The sequence below is a fragment of the Bubalus kerabau genome, chromosome 1 (genome assembly GCF_029407905.1).
Source record: "Bubalus kerabau isolate K-KA32 ecotype Philippines breed swamp buffalo chromosome 1, PCC_UOA_SB_1v2, whole genome shotgun sequence".
Lineage (NCBI taxonomy): Eukaryota > Metazoa > Chordata > Mammalia > Artiodactyla > Bovidae > Bubalus > Bubalus kerabau.
The window spans coordinates 79,296,209-79,312,490 of record NC_073624.1 but is presented as its reverse complement, the minus strand read 5'-3'; the positions used below and the strand labels follow the sequence as shown (position 1 = coordinate 79,312,490).

The 16,282-nt window shown below is 31.7% G+C and overlaps 1 protein-coding gene across 8 annotated transcripts in view; it reads right to left on the bottom strand.

The window, feature by feature from the left end:
- Window positions 1–1,332: 1,332 nt before the first annotated feature.
- The window catches only part of CNOT2 (CCR4-NOT transcription complex subunit 2), a 131,978-nt gene continuing 117,028 nt past the window's right edge, over window positions 1,333–16,282 (bottom strand). For all 8 annotated transcript variants that reach the window (XM_055580384.1, XM_055580382.1, XM_055580387.1 and 5 more), the window contains 8 exons: window positions 15,035–15,159; window positions 13,948–14,068; window positions 13,695–13,851; window positions 12,491–12,552; window positions 12,352–12,401; window positions 10,465–10,565; window positions 8,604–8,748; window positions 1,333–2,490 (listed from right to left, as the gene is read on the bottom strand). In XM_055580384.1, the coding sequence (XP_055436359.1) occupies window positions 2,404–2,490; window positions 8,604–8,748; window positions 10,465–10,565; window positions 12,352–12,401; window positions 12,491–12,552; window positions 13,695–13,851; window positions 13,948–14,068; window positions 15,035–15,159 (848 nt within the window). In that variant the 3' untranslated portion in view covers window positions 1,333–2,403. The remainder of the gene's footprint in view (window positions 2,491–8,603; window positions 8,749–10,464; window positions 10,566–12,351; window positions 12,402–12,490; window positions 12,553–13,694; window positions 13,852–13,947; window positions 14,069–15,034; window positions 15,160–16,282) is intronic.

The window sequence follows — 16,282 nt, the reverse complement described above, 5'->3', positions numbered from 1 at the left end:
GGAAATATTAGTTTAGGTCAACTTCTGTCCATACATAACCACAAATTATAAAACCAAGGAATATAACAGTGTGCTAAACAGTTTAGTATTTTAAAGATTTCAGATAGAATTTTAAAACTTGGATTTGAAGTCAAGAACATGGCAATTTCTGCTATCAACAAATTATAAAAAAGTTTGTTTACATGTAAGAATTTTCTCATTTTGATGATTCAGAGTAAAAAGGAACTCAGAAAACTGAAAAAATATGTACTTAAAACTTTGCATATAGCAGTTAAAACAAACAAGTAGAGAGCCAAACCACTTGATGAGCTATCTTGTTTTTGTGAGTTATTATTCACACAGTCCCAATCGTGATAGTGCTAACACTTGTTATGTTTATACTTGGAAGAATAAAGAGCCCCTTCCATTTTTTTCTGTTTCTTTTGATTATGTAGGAAAAGTTACATTTTACATAGTATATTATTATGAAAAAATGTGATCTGCTTTTAAGAAATTGATTTCTGGATTTAATTCTTATTTATGCCAAGTTTGGTATGTGTTCTGTGAAGTTTTTATCTGCACAAAAGTTAAATTACATAAGTACCATCTTCCTACAGAAGAGATGCTTTGCTTTAAATGTAAAGATTATAAAATCTTGATATTTTGATGTCAGTTTCTCATATCTCAAAATACATAGAAAAAGGTAAGTCTTGAGTCATTTTATATTCGATATACAAATAAGTTTGTTTCATTTTCAAACATGATTTAGTAAATGTCAATAAACTTTAATTCTTCATAGAAAAAAATAGCTTAAAATGAAAATTTTAAAGAATAAAAACTCATTGCTTTAAAAAAAAATTTCCATCTCTAGTTCTACTTTCATAACTTCAATATGTATCTTTAAATGTAAAAGAATCCATCAACGTGTATGTGAAATAACCAGGCAAGCAAACTGAAGGGAAAGATGATTCCACTCCTCTTTGGCTTAATTTGTACATTATTTCTTTAAGATATATCTCAAAGGTCTATTAAATTTCTTATACACTTCTCACAAAAGCAAAGTGTTTTGATTGGTGTCTGGAGTGTTCAGAAGTTTTATTTCTAATACTGTTATTATTCACTTAAAAAATAGTTTTCTTTGTTTAGACTTGGTTAACACTAACAATGTCTACATTTTTAACCTGCAAATGAAATGGTATATGGTTCCATTAAATGAGCTGTCAAAAACAAACAAAAAAAAAGACTGCATTTTAAATTGTTCAGTCATACCATTCAGCTGTAAAAGTTTTTCTTCTCTGTTTTTTCATGTTGAAGAAATAAGTTCACAATTTCAAATCAAAGTCAACACTGCAGTGAGGAGAGCTTTTCTACTTTATTACAAAGAGAAGAAGCCTTTATGTGGTCAGAAAATACAAGATTGATCTTTTTTTTCTCTTCCTATGAAACGCTGCTGTTCAAACAGCCAGAGTGAATTGTCTCAGTTCACTTCTTTAAGTCCCATCACATTCACTTGGGTATGGATGTCCTTGGCTGCTGAAAATCTGGCCCTTTAGTGCACAGGGCGACAAAGTCCCCTGACCAGCAGTTCCAGAATGTCCCATTTTCATATATTGCATCCATGCACACCTCCTAAAAATGAGGTACAGCAGGGCAAACATTTTCCAAAATAGATGTCATATATATAATATATACACATTCGTACATACATACCTTTATTCATGTGATGTCCAAAAATTTAAAAAAAATGTACACATTTATTACAAAATCGTAACAAAGACTGGACAGTGTTTTGCTCATTCTGGAAAGATGAAGCTCAGTAATAACACAACCCTGGAAACCATCCAGAGATTGTGGCAATATCTTTCTTCTAAACAGTCAGATATTCTTGCGTTAAGCTTGGCGAAACTGCCTTTCAAAAACAGAAGGGGAAGTAAAATGAAGGAAGCAGACCTTGCTCATCTTTCCAAATGAAATACGAGAAGGATCTTCACATAAAAATGCACAAACATTTGTTATTTTATTACCAATAGTGCTACAATGAACAATGCAAATTTTGTGGTCTAATTCTGTTGAGTCTCTTGTGGGTTTTCTTTTTTTACATTTTAGAAACTAAATGGTAAACTTCTGTCAGTGTACTTGCTTGTCTTTACAGACCCAAGTCTGTCTGCTGGCAAAAAAAAAAAAAAAAGAAAATAAATGAAAAAAAATTCAGACCCTGCTCGAACTAGAGAAAAACAAATTACAAATTTAGTTGTTGGGCAGCACATAATTAGTAAGGCAGGACCTCAAATGGTGACCCTTTGCGTAAGCCAATTGCCAGATCCTCAAGGAATTAAAACCAGGGTGCCTGAGCCACATCAGTTCTGCAGTTATGTTGAGTATTGTGCTGAGACAGCCATACCCCAAGAAAAGGGAAGTCTTTTTTTAGAAGGCTTGCTGAGCAGGGTTGTAGTTGAAGGTGGATGGCAGGTGAGGCCGTTCTTCTAATTTGTCATATTCCAGATGGAACTCCTATAAAACCAAATTTAAAAATTTAGATGATTTCCTCCCTCTCTGATCTCAGATTTTTGTCAAAATATATTTTATTTACTATATGAACAAATAAAATACCTACAAGATATGCGAATGAAGAGAGATACCAACTCTTTTTTTCCCCAGTAAGTAAAATATAGCTTGAAGAAAAATAATGTGCTGTAGTTTCTATCTGATAAATACAAAAATGTAGACTTTCTGCATAAAAGTCAGAGACTAGTCATGAGCATCTATTCTATGACACAGAAATTTTATGCATTTTTTTTTGCTCAAAAATACAAGTTTGAAGGGAGCAATTACTGTATTGCTAATAAAAGGTATTAAAAATTATAAAGTAAAGCTACCTTCAATGAAGTATAAAACTTAAAAATCTTTTTTTTTTTTTTTTCATGAAAAAAGTTTGGAAATAAAGGATTTCTCTATTTGTCTTATCACATGTTTTTTAAAAAACAAACATTAAAGTTATTTTAAGGTCATTATCTGGGGAAAACTCACACCTCTCCAGACTTTTCATTTCACAATCCTCAAATCCTGAAAAGATGTAACTGCCACCCCAAAACTGACAGTGCTTTTGCTACAGGCACATCTGAAGATGAACTATATATAGCTCATTTTAATTAAACTTTCAAAACACTACATGAGCTTTAAAATTTAAGAATGATAAAGCAAATTCTTCATACTTCACCAAGATCAAGAAGAGAGATGAAGAATATAACTTTGTATATTAAAAAAAAAAACACCTTTTTAAACCAAAAGGCCAGAGGTTCTAAAATTATTAATTCTACAACCTGTATTCAGGTATCACAAACCATCTCAGTTAATCCCATTTAAAACATTATGAACCATTATATGCACTACATACTAAAGAAAGCCAAGTAATGTCAGTACCATGGCTTAATATATTTTACCTGTTTTATTTCAAATTAATTCATGATAGATATTTTCATTATTAAATTAAGTGAAAATTTCATTATTACAATGAAAACCTAGGTCATGAGTTATAAAACCAAATATTTAAAATTTTAGGATATTACAATAAGAATTATAGAAATAGCAGGTATCAGAAGCCTAGTATGTGTCAAAACTAGAGACAGAACTAGTTTTGTACTCATCTTCATAACTGAAAAGTAGACATCATTATCTTCATATTTGCATTGGAGGAAAATGAAGCTCACAAGTAACCTGCCCAAGTCATACAATAACTGGCAGATCAAGGAGTAGGATCTAGACCTGTAGGACACTGAAGCCCATGATTTTTCTAGTATAACACACTATTTTTAGCCCAAGATCCAAAACTACTTAATTACACTTCTATCCAGAAAAAATGTTGAAAAAATTCAGTCCAGTGATTATAAGGCAGGCACACTGTGATGACTTTTAAGAAGTTCACTTTAGTGTTAACTAAGGCACAGAGCTTATTTGCTTATCAGTAAAACTTTAGCAAACACCAGCATCATCATCGTACTCAACATAGCCTTCCTAAAGCTTTGTGTAGGCACCTCTCCCTCTCTAGATACCCTGTCTAGGTTTTAAAAGAATTTATTGCCTGACTAAAGATAAGTATCTAAATTAGTGGAGAAAGTATCTTCCTGTTGTATCATTCTTTAGAAATTAAAATTGGCTAACTTTAGATCCAAAATATGTGTAGTTATTGGGTATAAAGTGTATTTGTAGCTGACAAATCATATACTCCACTATCTGAGATATAGAAATTAAAATTTTGTTCCATTGTCCTGTCCTCATCATTGTACACTGGTGAATTGCATTGTATATTATCAGAATTTAAACTAGAGTAACTTCATCATATTAGAAGATCAATCTAAACCTAGGGAGTAAATACGATAATTAAAATCTCAAAGACTTTATATATCAGAGATTCAGAAATTAAAGAGATCAAATTTGGTCTCATTTTTAAAATCTTTTTGTCTTCTATGTCTTTTTTATTTTAAAAGACATAAAGACTTAAAAGACTTTTTCTTTGTTCCCTAACTTTACTGATATCTTTTTTACATATTTATCTTACATGTACACACGTACCACACATCACACACACACTTTTGTATAATCTGTAGGGGCAACAAGTGTGTCTGTTTTGTGTATCACTATCTACTGCCCAGAATACTGAGAACACTACTGAGTTGCCAGGCTCCCAGCAGGGGTATAATTAATGGCTAATGAATAAATGAACATAAATTTTCATTTGTTTTAGGAACAGAACACTTAAAATTTTTAAATATTCTAAGATTAGGTATTCGAAGGTCTATGCATATAATTGCTTTAATGGAAAAAAAGATTTGTAGATGACAGTTAAATGGTTTAAAGACTAGAAAGAGTTCAAGGCACTAAAAATCACATTTATAGTAGGTTATGATATGATAAAGGATCCTAAACATTAAAAATCCTACTCAGTGTTGGACCCATAAGGTAAACTCAGCCTGAAAGAATTCTGACACTTTAAGTCTTTATAGTTTGAGAAAGCTATTTTCACCTAAAAATTCTCTGTGGATAAAATTATTTTAAAAATCTTACTCACTGAGACTATATAGAACAAATTTTTAAATTAATAGGATATTTAATAATTCCAACTTAATTACATAGGACAGATCACATAGTGTGACAACAAAATAGATTATCTAAAAAATAATAAGCAAATATGGTGTAAAATTTTTTTTGCATGTGTTTTGTTGGTTACAGTATCAAAATTTTTATGAAAATACATTATTGAGATATAGGAAATTCTTTATATAAATAATGGGGCTGTATCCTAGAACTCACAGAAAATTTTAGGGGAGAAAGTATACTTCTGATTTAAATAATCTAATCCCTTACTTGAAGTATTAAGTAATTTGCAGAGGTGAAATACAAGGATGACTGAAAACATGATTATGGTCTCGATCAGGTCAATATTTTTCAATAATACCATGATAACATCAGGCTATTAACTTATAATACTAATTCATACAGAAGGCTTATCAGTTGATGCTATTAAATTCATGTTCTTTACCTGTGAATAATAAACCACAACCACTTTACAGATGGGGACTTTGACTTGGGACATGGCACATCAATGGAAGACAGCTTGATGAAGTCTGTTAATAAATATACTATGGGATTCTTAATTCCTAATCCAATTTCTAGAAAAACAGTGAAAACATCCTTAAAAAAAAGACTCTGTGGGAGAGGGAGAGGGTGGGAAGATTTGGGAGAATGGCATTGAAACATGTAAAATATCATGTATGAAAAGAGTTGCCAGTCCAGGTTCGATGCACGATACTGGATACTTGGGGCTAGTGCACTGGGACGACCCAGAGGGATGGTATGGGGAGGGAGGAGGGAGGAGGGTTCAGGGTGGGGAACACATGTATACCTGTGGTGGATTCATTTTGATATTTGGCAAAACTAAGACAATTATGTAAAGTTTAAAAATAAAATAAAATTAAAAAAAAAAAAAAAAACCCAGAAGCCTTTGTGAAAAGTTTATTCTGTGAATATAACATAAAAGTTTTAAGTCCATGAATTTTTTAAATAGAATCAAAAGAGAGCTGCATATTAATACTTGATACAAACCAGTATTTCTGCTTATTTTCATCACTATGAAGATAATTTTGTTGAAGAATATCAGTGCAAGTGGCCAACAAATTACTTTAAGAAAGATTTCTCAAAAAGTTTAATAATGATATTTCTCAAATTTTATTTTTCACTTCACAGCTCAACATTTTAAAGGTAAAAGTTAGGCAAATGCTTAACTTACACAGGAGAGATCAGACAAAACTGGGTAAAATTATTACTTAACATACACACACAAACATATATAATTTCTTTAACATGACATTTACCTGAGAAATTGCTTTCATGGGAAATTAGGGGACTTATTAATGTTCAAGTTGTTTCTGAATATTTCTCTTTCTGGAAAACTGATTTTTTTTTTCCCATGTAAGTTGATTTCCTCACAGATTTCAAACTAAAATTCAACTAAAATTACACATCTATTGATGCAGATATCTATTTCTTTTTGCATGTATTTGGAATAATTTATGATCTTGAGCAAAAAGCTTCAAATGAGTAGAACAAACTTCAGTTATTTACTATTAGAATTCTTCCCTTCCAAAGATACTCCTCCTATAGAACCAGGTTTTCTAACTATGGTATCAAGGACCAGCACTATCATTGGCATCACTTGGGAATTTGTCAGCAAAGCAACTTCTCATGTCCCACCCACAGACCTACTTGAACCAGAAACAAAGCAGGTTGGCCCAGCAACCTGCCAGATGATAAAACAAGGCCTCCAGATAATTCTGAAGCAAGCTAGAACCGCTGACCTAACAACAATCAGAATTTCTCCATCTTGGAATTACGGTAATCTATAATAATAACACTGATAAAAACAACAACAAACTACCACAACTACTCTCCCATATCAAATACCTAACGTATGCCAAGCAGTGCACTCAGTGTCTATGTGTGCCTGTGTAATCTCAATTAATCTACATGATAATCAGAGGCAAAAATCATTCTGATTTAAATGATAAGGAAGATAGAGAGAAGTTGCTCAGTCATGTCTGACTCTTTGTGACCCCCATGGACTGTAGCCTACCAGGCTCCTCTGTCCATGGGATTTTTCAGGCAAGAGTACTGAAGTGGGTTGCCATTTCCTTCTCCAGGGGATCATCCTGACCCAAGCATCAAACCCAGGTCTCCCACACTGCAGGCAGACGCTTTACCATCTGAGCCACCAGGGAGAGGAAGCAGGTATGGAAAGGAAACTAGTACAAGGTCAAAGTATAAACAGCGGAAACAGGAGTTAAATTCAAATCCTGATATGAGAGTTATGGTTTTCTACTTCATTATATTTATTAAAGAACAGGTAATATACACAATGTCCTATATACTATTTGTAAGTAATTATTTGTATTTAACTAAAGGTTAGGTCATGAATCTACCTTTTAAAGTCAAGAGGTGCATATTAGAATTGTTAAAATAACTCAAGTACAGTGTAGAGTGGTATCTAGACTTGGACTGAGAAGCAATGACACTTACCATTAGAGAAATACCCAAAAATAATAATAATGAGAAAAGGTTTAACCTTTTGTATGTGTCGTCATCTTTTTTTTTTTAGTTCACCTTTTCAATTTTTTTTTTCATGTTTTATATGAAGTCTTTTAGGGATGTAAAATTTTGTAATAATTATCTGGTAAGCATCTTATCTTTTGAAAATATTTTACTCTTCAGTTTAGTAAAGCTGATTAAAAAAAAAACACTAAAAAATTATTCAATGAAAAGAAGTAGTTTTTTCTGTTTAAATTTAATAAAACCAACAAAACTAAATCTTTAGTTTTTAATCCTTAAGATTTGTCAGTGGAAAGAACATTCAGAGAAATCCTGAAGTTATGAAATCAGACACTGTGAACTATATTTTCTAGTAGGCAGAGTAAGTACCTACATAAGGAACTAAACACAAATGTGTAATATGCTACAGCACTGATGAAAACTGCATGCGGGACAGTGAGAAAGGTGTTTTTGTGAGGAAAAGTTGCAAACCAAAACAATTTTCCATTGGCCTCTTCCCCCCAGTTATTTCACATACTAGTCAAAGGAACAATCATGATTAATGCTTACAATTTTCTTTCTTTATATTTACTTGCAAATAAAAACTCAACCATATTTCCTGCAATGAGTGCCAGTGTTTAAAAAGTCTACGTCTATTTATATACTGGTTTTAGGAAAAAAATCTCATATTTGCTTACTTTAAAGTAATAATAATATAAGAATACATGACTGGGATTGAAAGAGGGTATCTTTATTTTACAACTGAGCAGACACAAAAATATTTCAAATGTCACCAAGGCTTGTGAAAAATTACAAAATTTCTTACCAAGTTCAATCATTTTCCTAAACTACAGGTAAAATGAACTACTTCCAGATACTCTCCCAGAATTTAATACAAGCCAAGGAGGTGGAGACAACAGACTCAGCAAATACCTGGCACATTATAAGAATGGATGTACTGGTACATATAAACAGATAAAAGAAGACACTTCTTATTAAAATCTAGATGTATACATTTACACATTTGCACACGGAAAAAAATATACCTTAGCTACTTTCCTCCAGTTAAGACAGTCAAAGAAGTAATATGTTCCCCTCTCATATGTATTGGTTTTCATTGTTGGCTCCATGCCTGGTGCCCTGGTAATCCATACTCGTTCTTCTTTGTGGTATCTCCAATCACGGTTAAAACTTCAATTTTTAAGAGAAAAAGACAATTAATTTTTTCCTGTGGCTCATATCAAACATTTTCTACATCTTGTAAAACACTTTTCAGAAAATAATCAACACAATAACTGTATGAATATTGATGCTTCTTTACCCTGATTTTTATTGTTATTAAATACAAACCTAGTAATATAGGAAAAGACTTTAAATTTCTCCCAAAACCACACTCTTTAATTAATACACACATCTTTATTTAACTGAAGAATTTTTTTATGCAAACAAAATGAGATCTTAAAAGCTCTATGAGCAATGTGATAAAAAATTTGGCAGACCAAATAAAGATCCAGTGTTCCAGAAACTTCACTCCTTTTTCATTCTTAATATTCTACAGAAATTGAGGTATCTATTAAAACAAACAAAAATCTCAACTATTTGTGTTATTTTGTAAGAAACTAAATGCAAAGCCTATTTGAATTAACTAAATTCACATAAAATTTGTAACTAATTTCAAACTTTAAAATATTTAGAAAATTCTTAATGAGTGTATTACTTTTATTTTTTATTCAGATCTCATTGATCCTAAATTCTCAATAGCCCAAAGGATATCCATTAATATTCACATAAGAATCAATGACAGTTTACACCACCTGTAAACCAGGGAAGTAACATCCAAAGGAGGTAAATGTACCACAAAAATGTCTCTGGTAGAACAAACCTCCATGCAAACAAATTCCCTCCTATCAATACAATGAGGAGTTATTTTAGACATATATTTTATATATGTTTATATATTTTTAGACATAAATAAGATATGAGACAGAACTGCCAGTGATGGATGAATGAATGACTGATGAATTTATTTATGTATGGAGTAAATCAAAAGGAACAAGTAACAAATGCTGTCTTACAAAAAATGAGGGAAAACATGGAAAAAACCAAATTCTCAACTGAGAAATTAAAAACAATTTATTACCAACACAGTGAATTTTACATTTTAAAAGTATCTGATCCAATGCCATTTATAGGAATGTTAATAATGTTAAATAATATGTTAATAATATAAAATACTTAACTCTATAAAAAGGTCTCCCAATCATTACGTCGTAAGTTTTTGGTAACAATTCACTTTATAGTAAACACGATTAATAGAATGTCTATTGCTAACAAAATGTTGCCAACTGGACATATAAAAAAATGACACAGAATTTTTATTCTTAGAGCATCAGGTAAAAACAGAAATGCTCAGAAAAACAATATATTTAATGGACCAATTTCTTAATACTAGTTTATTTAAGTTGGCCAACAGGCTTCTGATAATAACTATGGAGTTCATTTTATCAATACTTCAAAATACACAAGAAATATGCATAGTGCCTTGCCCTTGTAATGCTCAATAAATATAATAAATGATGAAATTCACTGTCATTAGCATTAAGTGGTTCCACAAGGAGAAAGATGACCCACAGTTATGGACCATATCTTATACTTCATTTATTTATAAAAATCAGATTTACCAAATGCACAAATCAAGCTGGTCCTGACCTCTTACAAATTTAGGGTTATTTAAGTTTGAAAATGCTTTTTATGTATACAGCTAAAAGCAAAACAACTTAAATTTCTTGATGAATATTTCCATTCTAAAAACAAAGACAAAAACTACAGCCACTGTCATTTAAAAAAAAATCTTTTAGAACAAGATCTACCATAATACAAAAGTTTTTAAAAATACTTTGAACATACAGCTCTACTGCAGCTAAAAGTTGTAATACGTCTCCTCCGTTCATGTAATAGAGATAGAAAAGAAGGTCTTCTCCGTATCGGCCAAGTTTTATTGCAGCCAGCTGGAAAAGATACATTGTTCTGAAATGTAAAATGAGTTTGAAAATCCTAACATATAACTGATTCTGCTAAAGTAAAAATGTAAAGATAAAACAGAAACTCCTCTCTGCAGCAAATAACTGCCATTACATGATTACAGAGGTAAGTTATATAATTTTAAAGGGGAGTTTCATCATTTGAATGACTAAAGTCACTGAACAATTATTTCTGATACATCTATTTTATGTATTAACAGGAGGAAAAAGCTAAATAAAACTTCTGAGCAAGCTCTAATGCTGTCTTACTTGAGGGTCTATTAATAATTAACGTGGCAATAATAGTGGAACACTGTGTTCAGAAAAAAAGGACTTACATTCAAGTCCTAGTTTCATTACTTACTAATATGACCATATCCAAGTTCTGCAATGTGTCTGACCTTTCAATTATAAAACGTAGTCAACAATACCAACAAGAATTACTAAAAATGTAACTGAAATTAAGTGATAATGTGAATGCACTTTTTAGAGTGCCTGATACATACAAGCCTTAAATATTAACTGAATTTATAACTGAAAGTGATTCACAAAATGGTTATGTACTTTTAGCAAAACACAGATAAGTATAAAAATCATAACGGGATACATTCTTTATTTTGTTTAAATGGATGACTAAAAGATGGCTACTCTATATGTCACTCCAGAGGAGAAAGAACCGCCTAACAAACTATCAAACACAAGTTCAATAGTCTCAAACTCTCACATTAAAAATATTTATCTCTTTATTTACACTTGTATTTAAATGTTTATTTAGTTATTGTTACACATTCTTTGAATGTCATTTTTCTCTTTCATATTATCCCCATTCAAGCAACAGTCTTAAATGTGACAAATTATCCTAAGGTATTATTTCTTAAATTGTCAAAAGAAAAGGTTCTGGAACGCTCAGGTAATTGGAGCAATAAATGAGTGCTATCGTGGAAGTGGCAGCAAATCACATAATCCATAAACAGAAAAAACTAGCTCTACCTCATACTTCTAGTCTTCCATCTACTCAAGACATATTGACAAATACATGTTTCTCTTTACTTGCCTATCTGCAACGTCAACATCCATTTGACTACACAAACTGCGTGGTACAGATGCAGGACACTATTTATATACATTTATATTATACATATTTACACACATAACACAAATATATAATTTTTAACTAATTATACGTATCCTTTCACATGACCAAAATCTAGTCCCCTAAAGCAGAAGTGTTTTCTTTCTTAGAATAATAATAAAAAGATTAAAGCTGTAAACTCTTAATAGTTATCTATAACTAGAAATTTAGGTAATTAAAAATAGAAAATGAGCCAAAAAAGTCAAAGATAATAGCTTTAAAATGTAATGTATTTTTTTCATTAAAAACATTGTATCTGTAGTATTCATAAAGAAAAATCTTTCTTATTGATAAGATACATAAAATGAAAATATCAGGAGGAAATTTTCAAATTTTCCATGTTACTTTGTTCCCATCAACTGTGGTTATGGTTACACCCTGTTATTAACAACTATAAAAAAGATTTTACTGGTCTTAACATTCTTTTTAAAATATTTAAAAAATATAACCCAGACCTCATCAAAACACAAGATTATAAACAAAAACAAATTAAATTGTTACATATAACAAAATGGACATACAAAAACATACCCCTGAGACCACTGCTAATTATGTCAAAAAACTATGCTGTCAGAATTGAAAAACAGCACCTAAAAGCAGATAAATTCAGGCTGACTGAGTAGAATAATAAACTACACTCACCTTATCCCTAATGTGAATGTTCGTTAAGTACTCAGATGGAACATGGAAGTCTGGATAATAAAATGAAAAAAGCCTTATTAACTGATTCTCAGTTACAAACACATTTTTTAAAGGTCTAAACAAAAACAGATTATCCTACCTATGTCTTGAGGTCGACAAGGTGAAGATGCCCAGGGTGATGCAAATTTGGGGTAGAGATTTCTGAATAAGGGGAAAAAAAACCATTCTGAAGTCCAAAGCAGAAAAAGAGATTTCTAATTTTATTTTAGGAAATCAGGAAAAACAATGACTTAATACATTAAGATGCGCATCCTCAAACTTTCAATTTCTTTTCTTGGTTTTACTATGACTTACACAGCAGGAAACTGAAACAAGGTTAAAAAATATACTTCCATATGTGCACATTTGTATATATAAAATCTACTTCAACTCAGAATGCTTTAAATTCATTAATACTACATCTTCAAGTAAAACAACTTTCCCATTTTTATAGCCAGAAAAAAAGTAATTATTACAAACAAAAGTTCAAATTCAGCAAACATTTACAAAGTATCTATTATTATATACCTGGCACTAGGTGCTTATACATTATTAGCAAGCCTAACAAAGATCATCAACAACATGAAACTTACTTTCTGATTGAGGATGGTGGATTGGGAGGGAGACAGACAGAAACAACTGAGAAATGAAAAACATGAAGCAGCATGGCAGCACAGACAATCTTACAGACAAACTGAGGTTACCAAAAATGACAAAGTCAAAGGGATGACTAGAGGTGAGCAGCTGAGGTATCGTGAAGAGTAAAATTTCTGGAGGGGAGAAATGAAAAAAGCTGCGATTTCAGGGTTTAGGAAAGACTGCTGCTGCTGCTGCTAAGTCGCTTCAGTCGTGTCCGACTCTGTGCGACCCCACGGACGGCAGCCCACCAGGCTCCCCCGTCCCTGGGATTCTCCAGGCAAGAACACTGGAGTGGGTTGCCATTTCCTTCTCCAATGCAGGAAAGTGAAAAGTGAAAGTGAAGTCGCTTCAGTCGTGTCCGACTCTGTGCGACCCCATGGACTGCAGCCCATCAGGCTCCTCCGTCCATGGGATTTTCCAGGCAAGAGTACTGGAGTGGGGTGCCATTGCCTTCTACTATATATGTGTATATAGAAACTGCCAAACTATAAGAGGAATATTACTATAAAGTGAGAGTGATACAGCAACTAACATAAGAGGGGATGACCCAGAGTCAGCAGATATCAGCAACTATGAGTGGTAGAAGATGATACAATTCGAACATGTACATTAAAAACTGTAGGGAGGTATTATACACAAATATAGAAGAAAAGAAAAAAACTTACTCGGGAGAGTTCAGATTGAGGCCTAATGTTGTTAAGTCACTTCCTAATGCAAGATGTACCATTCCTGGGTCTGTCTCTGCTGCCCTGATAAATGTTAACAGGCCAATCATTCCAAATTGGTCCGTCACCATCCCTTGGGGAATGTTAGTAACCCGACCTGGATAAGAAAAACATAGTCGTTTCTATCTTTTAGGAAAAAGGAAATAAATAAATAAATTCTATAATATCTTTGATATATTCTATAGAGTCTCACCATCAGGTAACACCTGGATCCCTTTTTTCTGCTGGTTATTATTTTGTGTTGTTGAACTTTTATCTCCAGGGAATTTGGGTCCATCTGTACTTGAAGTTGTCTTGCCAGATGTATTCAAATTCTAACATGATAAAAAAAATTAAATGTGACGTTAAAATTTGTTAAGTGTAAAAATTTCAAGTTCATATAGTAATACTTTTTTACTCATTTTTATTATATTTAAGTTGGCAGTAAATTATTGCCTATTCTTCAAGTTCTACATGAAATTTTTTGTCTCCACAATTGTCCCATGGTATACAAATAAACCCTGTATTATACACCTTTGAGAATTTAAAGGACAAGAAATATATGGAAAGTATTCTTATTTATCTCAGATCTTCAGTCACAGACCAAAAAATTCATCTCTCTATCTTAGAACTGTTTGTTACAGGATACACTTGAAGTTATATTTCTCAATACCTTTATTTAGAAGACAAACTAAACATAGTATATTACCTCAAATAGCACCAAAAAAACCTCCAAGGTAAATCAGAATATATGAATCTTTAAAATTCATATCTATTTTAATTCTTACCCAATAATCTTCTTTATCAATTATTTTAACAATATACACCTTCCATCACACACACACACAAAAGCACTATTTTCATTGAAATGTGGAAGAAATAAACACAATCGTTAAGTCAGAAACAGGAAGCTGAGTTGGTTGAATCAACACAGGAATAAAAATGTGTATAAAGATTCTTCAAGGAGAAAACTTACTCAAGAAAAACACAGCTCCTTAGAAGGCTATAATATCAAACTTCATGGGATCCAGCTGACAGGGACTATAATAAAAGTCTACATTAACTCTGAGAAGTTCAACAGAAATTTGCAAACCTATATGAAATAGGAGAAAAATAGGCTATCTTCTAAGTTACAAAGGTTTTCCACAGTTTTCAGAAGTTATATTACTACAGATATTCAAAATAAATATTTTCTAATAGTATTTAATATGTCCTTAATACAGACTATAAAACTATTAATATAAGAGAAATCTGAAGGGAAAAAACTATGTAACTCACATAGATAATTCTCAGTTACTTACAGATTTACTGTCATCATTACTTGATGTTGGATCTTTATAACTGGAACCAGGTAATGCTGGAAAATCTTCATTGTGTATTGAGAAGTCCTGGGATTGCTCATTTGCTGGTTTTGTTACCATTCCAACTATATAATGAAAATAATCCAGAGAATTGCAATTGATATTTATGAAATCTAGCTACAAATTATAAAAAGTTAACTTTCCTCATGATAATATACCAAAAGGAATTTTTTTTATTATGCTACGAAAACACACTTCAAAAAATTAGTATTCTGGATAACAATGAATAACTAAATTTTATATAATTGATTAATAACTAAAATATACAAAATAATACAAGGGAAATAAGTGGTAATCCCATAATTCTAATCTAATGTCACACATAGATGCTGAAAAAACATAATCTGATATTGGTAACAATTATTAAAACTTTTTGTTTAAAAGCTTGCTTTAAATATTTGACTAGTTACTATAAATACCAGTTAATTGTCAAATAGCAAATGAACAGAATAAATTTTAAAGAAAATGTCAGTATTCTACTTGAAAGTGACTTACAGAGTGAGCAAATTGCAATCAATTATAAAACAACTCCATATTATTTCAGATTTTCTTGGACTCCATGTAATAGATGTAAAACATGCAAGAACTGGGAAGTAATCCTCCCACTATACTTGGCATTAGTCAGGCCCTTATTGGAGAACAATATCCAGTTTGGGGCTCCACAAGTCAAGAACGATATGGAGAAACTAGAGATGGTCCAAGGAGAGCAACGGGAATGATTAAAGGGATGAAAAAATGGACCTATGAGGAAAGGTTAAAAACATTAGAGTCTGAACTGAGAATCAAGTAGCTAGGTACTCAACTTCCAGGGCAGATCATTTTTGCTTTTTTGGTGGGGAGGAAGGCTAATTAGGAAACATTTGAAAGTGAATAATAAAGTTTTCCCTTCTTCACATATTACTATTTGTATTCATATTCTGAAAGTAACATAAAATCACCTTGGTTGAAAATGGGAAAAGCAAGTATCTTAGAACTGATGAAATGATCCCTTTAAGTTCATTGTTTTTGCTATTAGTCTTTATCACATTCTACCAAAAGGAAACAATTATGTGCAAAGGATACAAAAAAATATGGTTACATTGCTGTTACATAATTTCCATGTCTAGCCAAATCTCTCATTTATTAAAGATAGTGAAAAAGGGTATTAGTGGTGACCAAGAGTCTACATAAACTATATATACATGACCC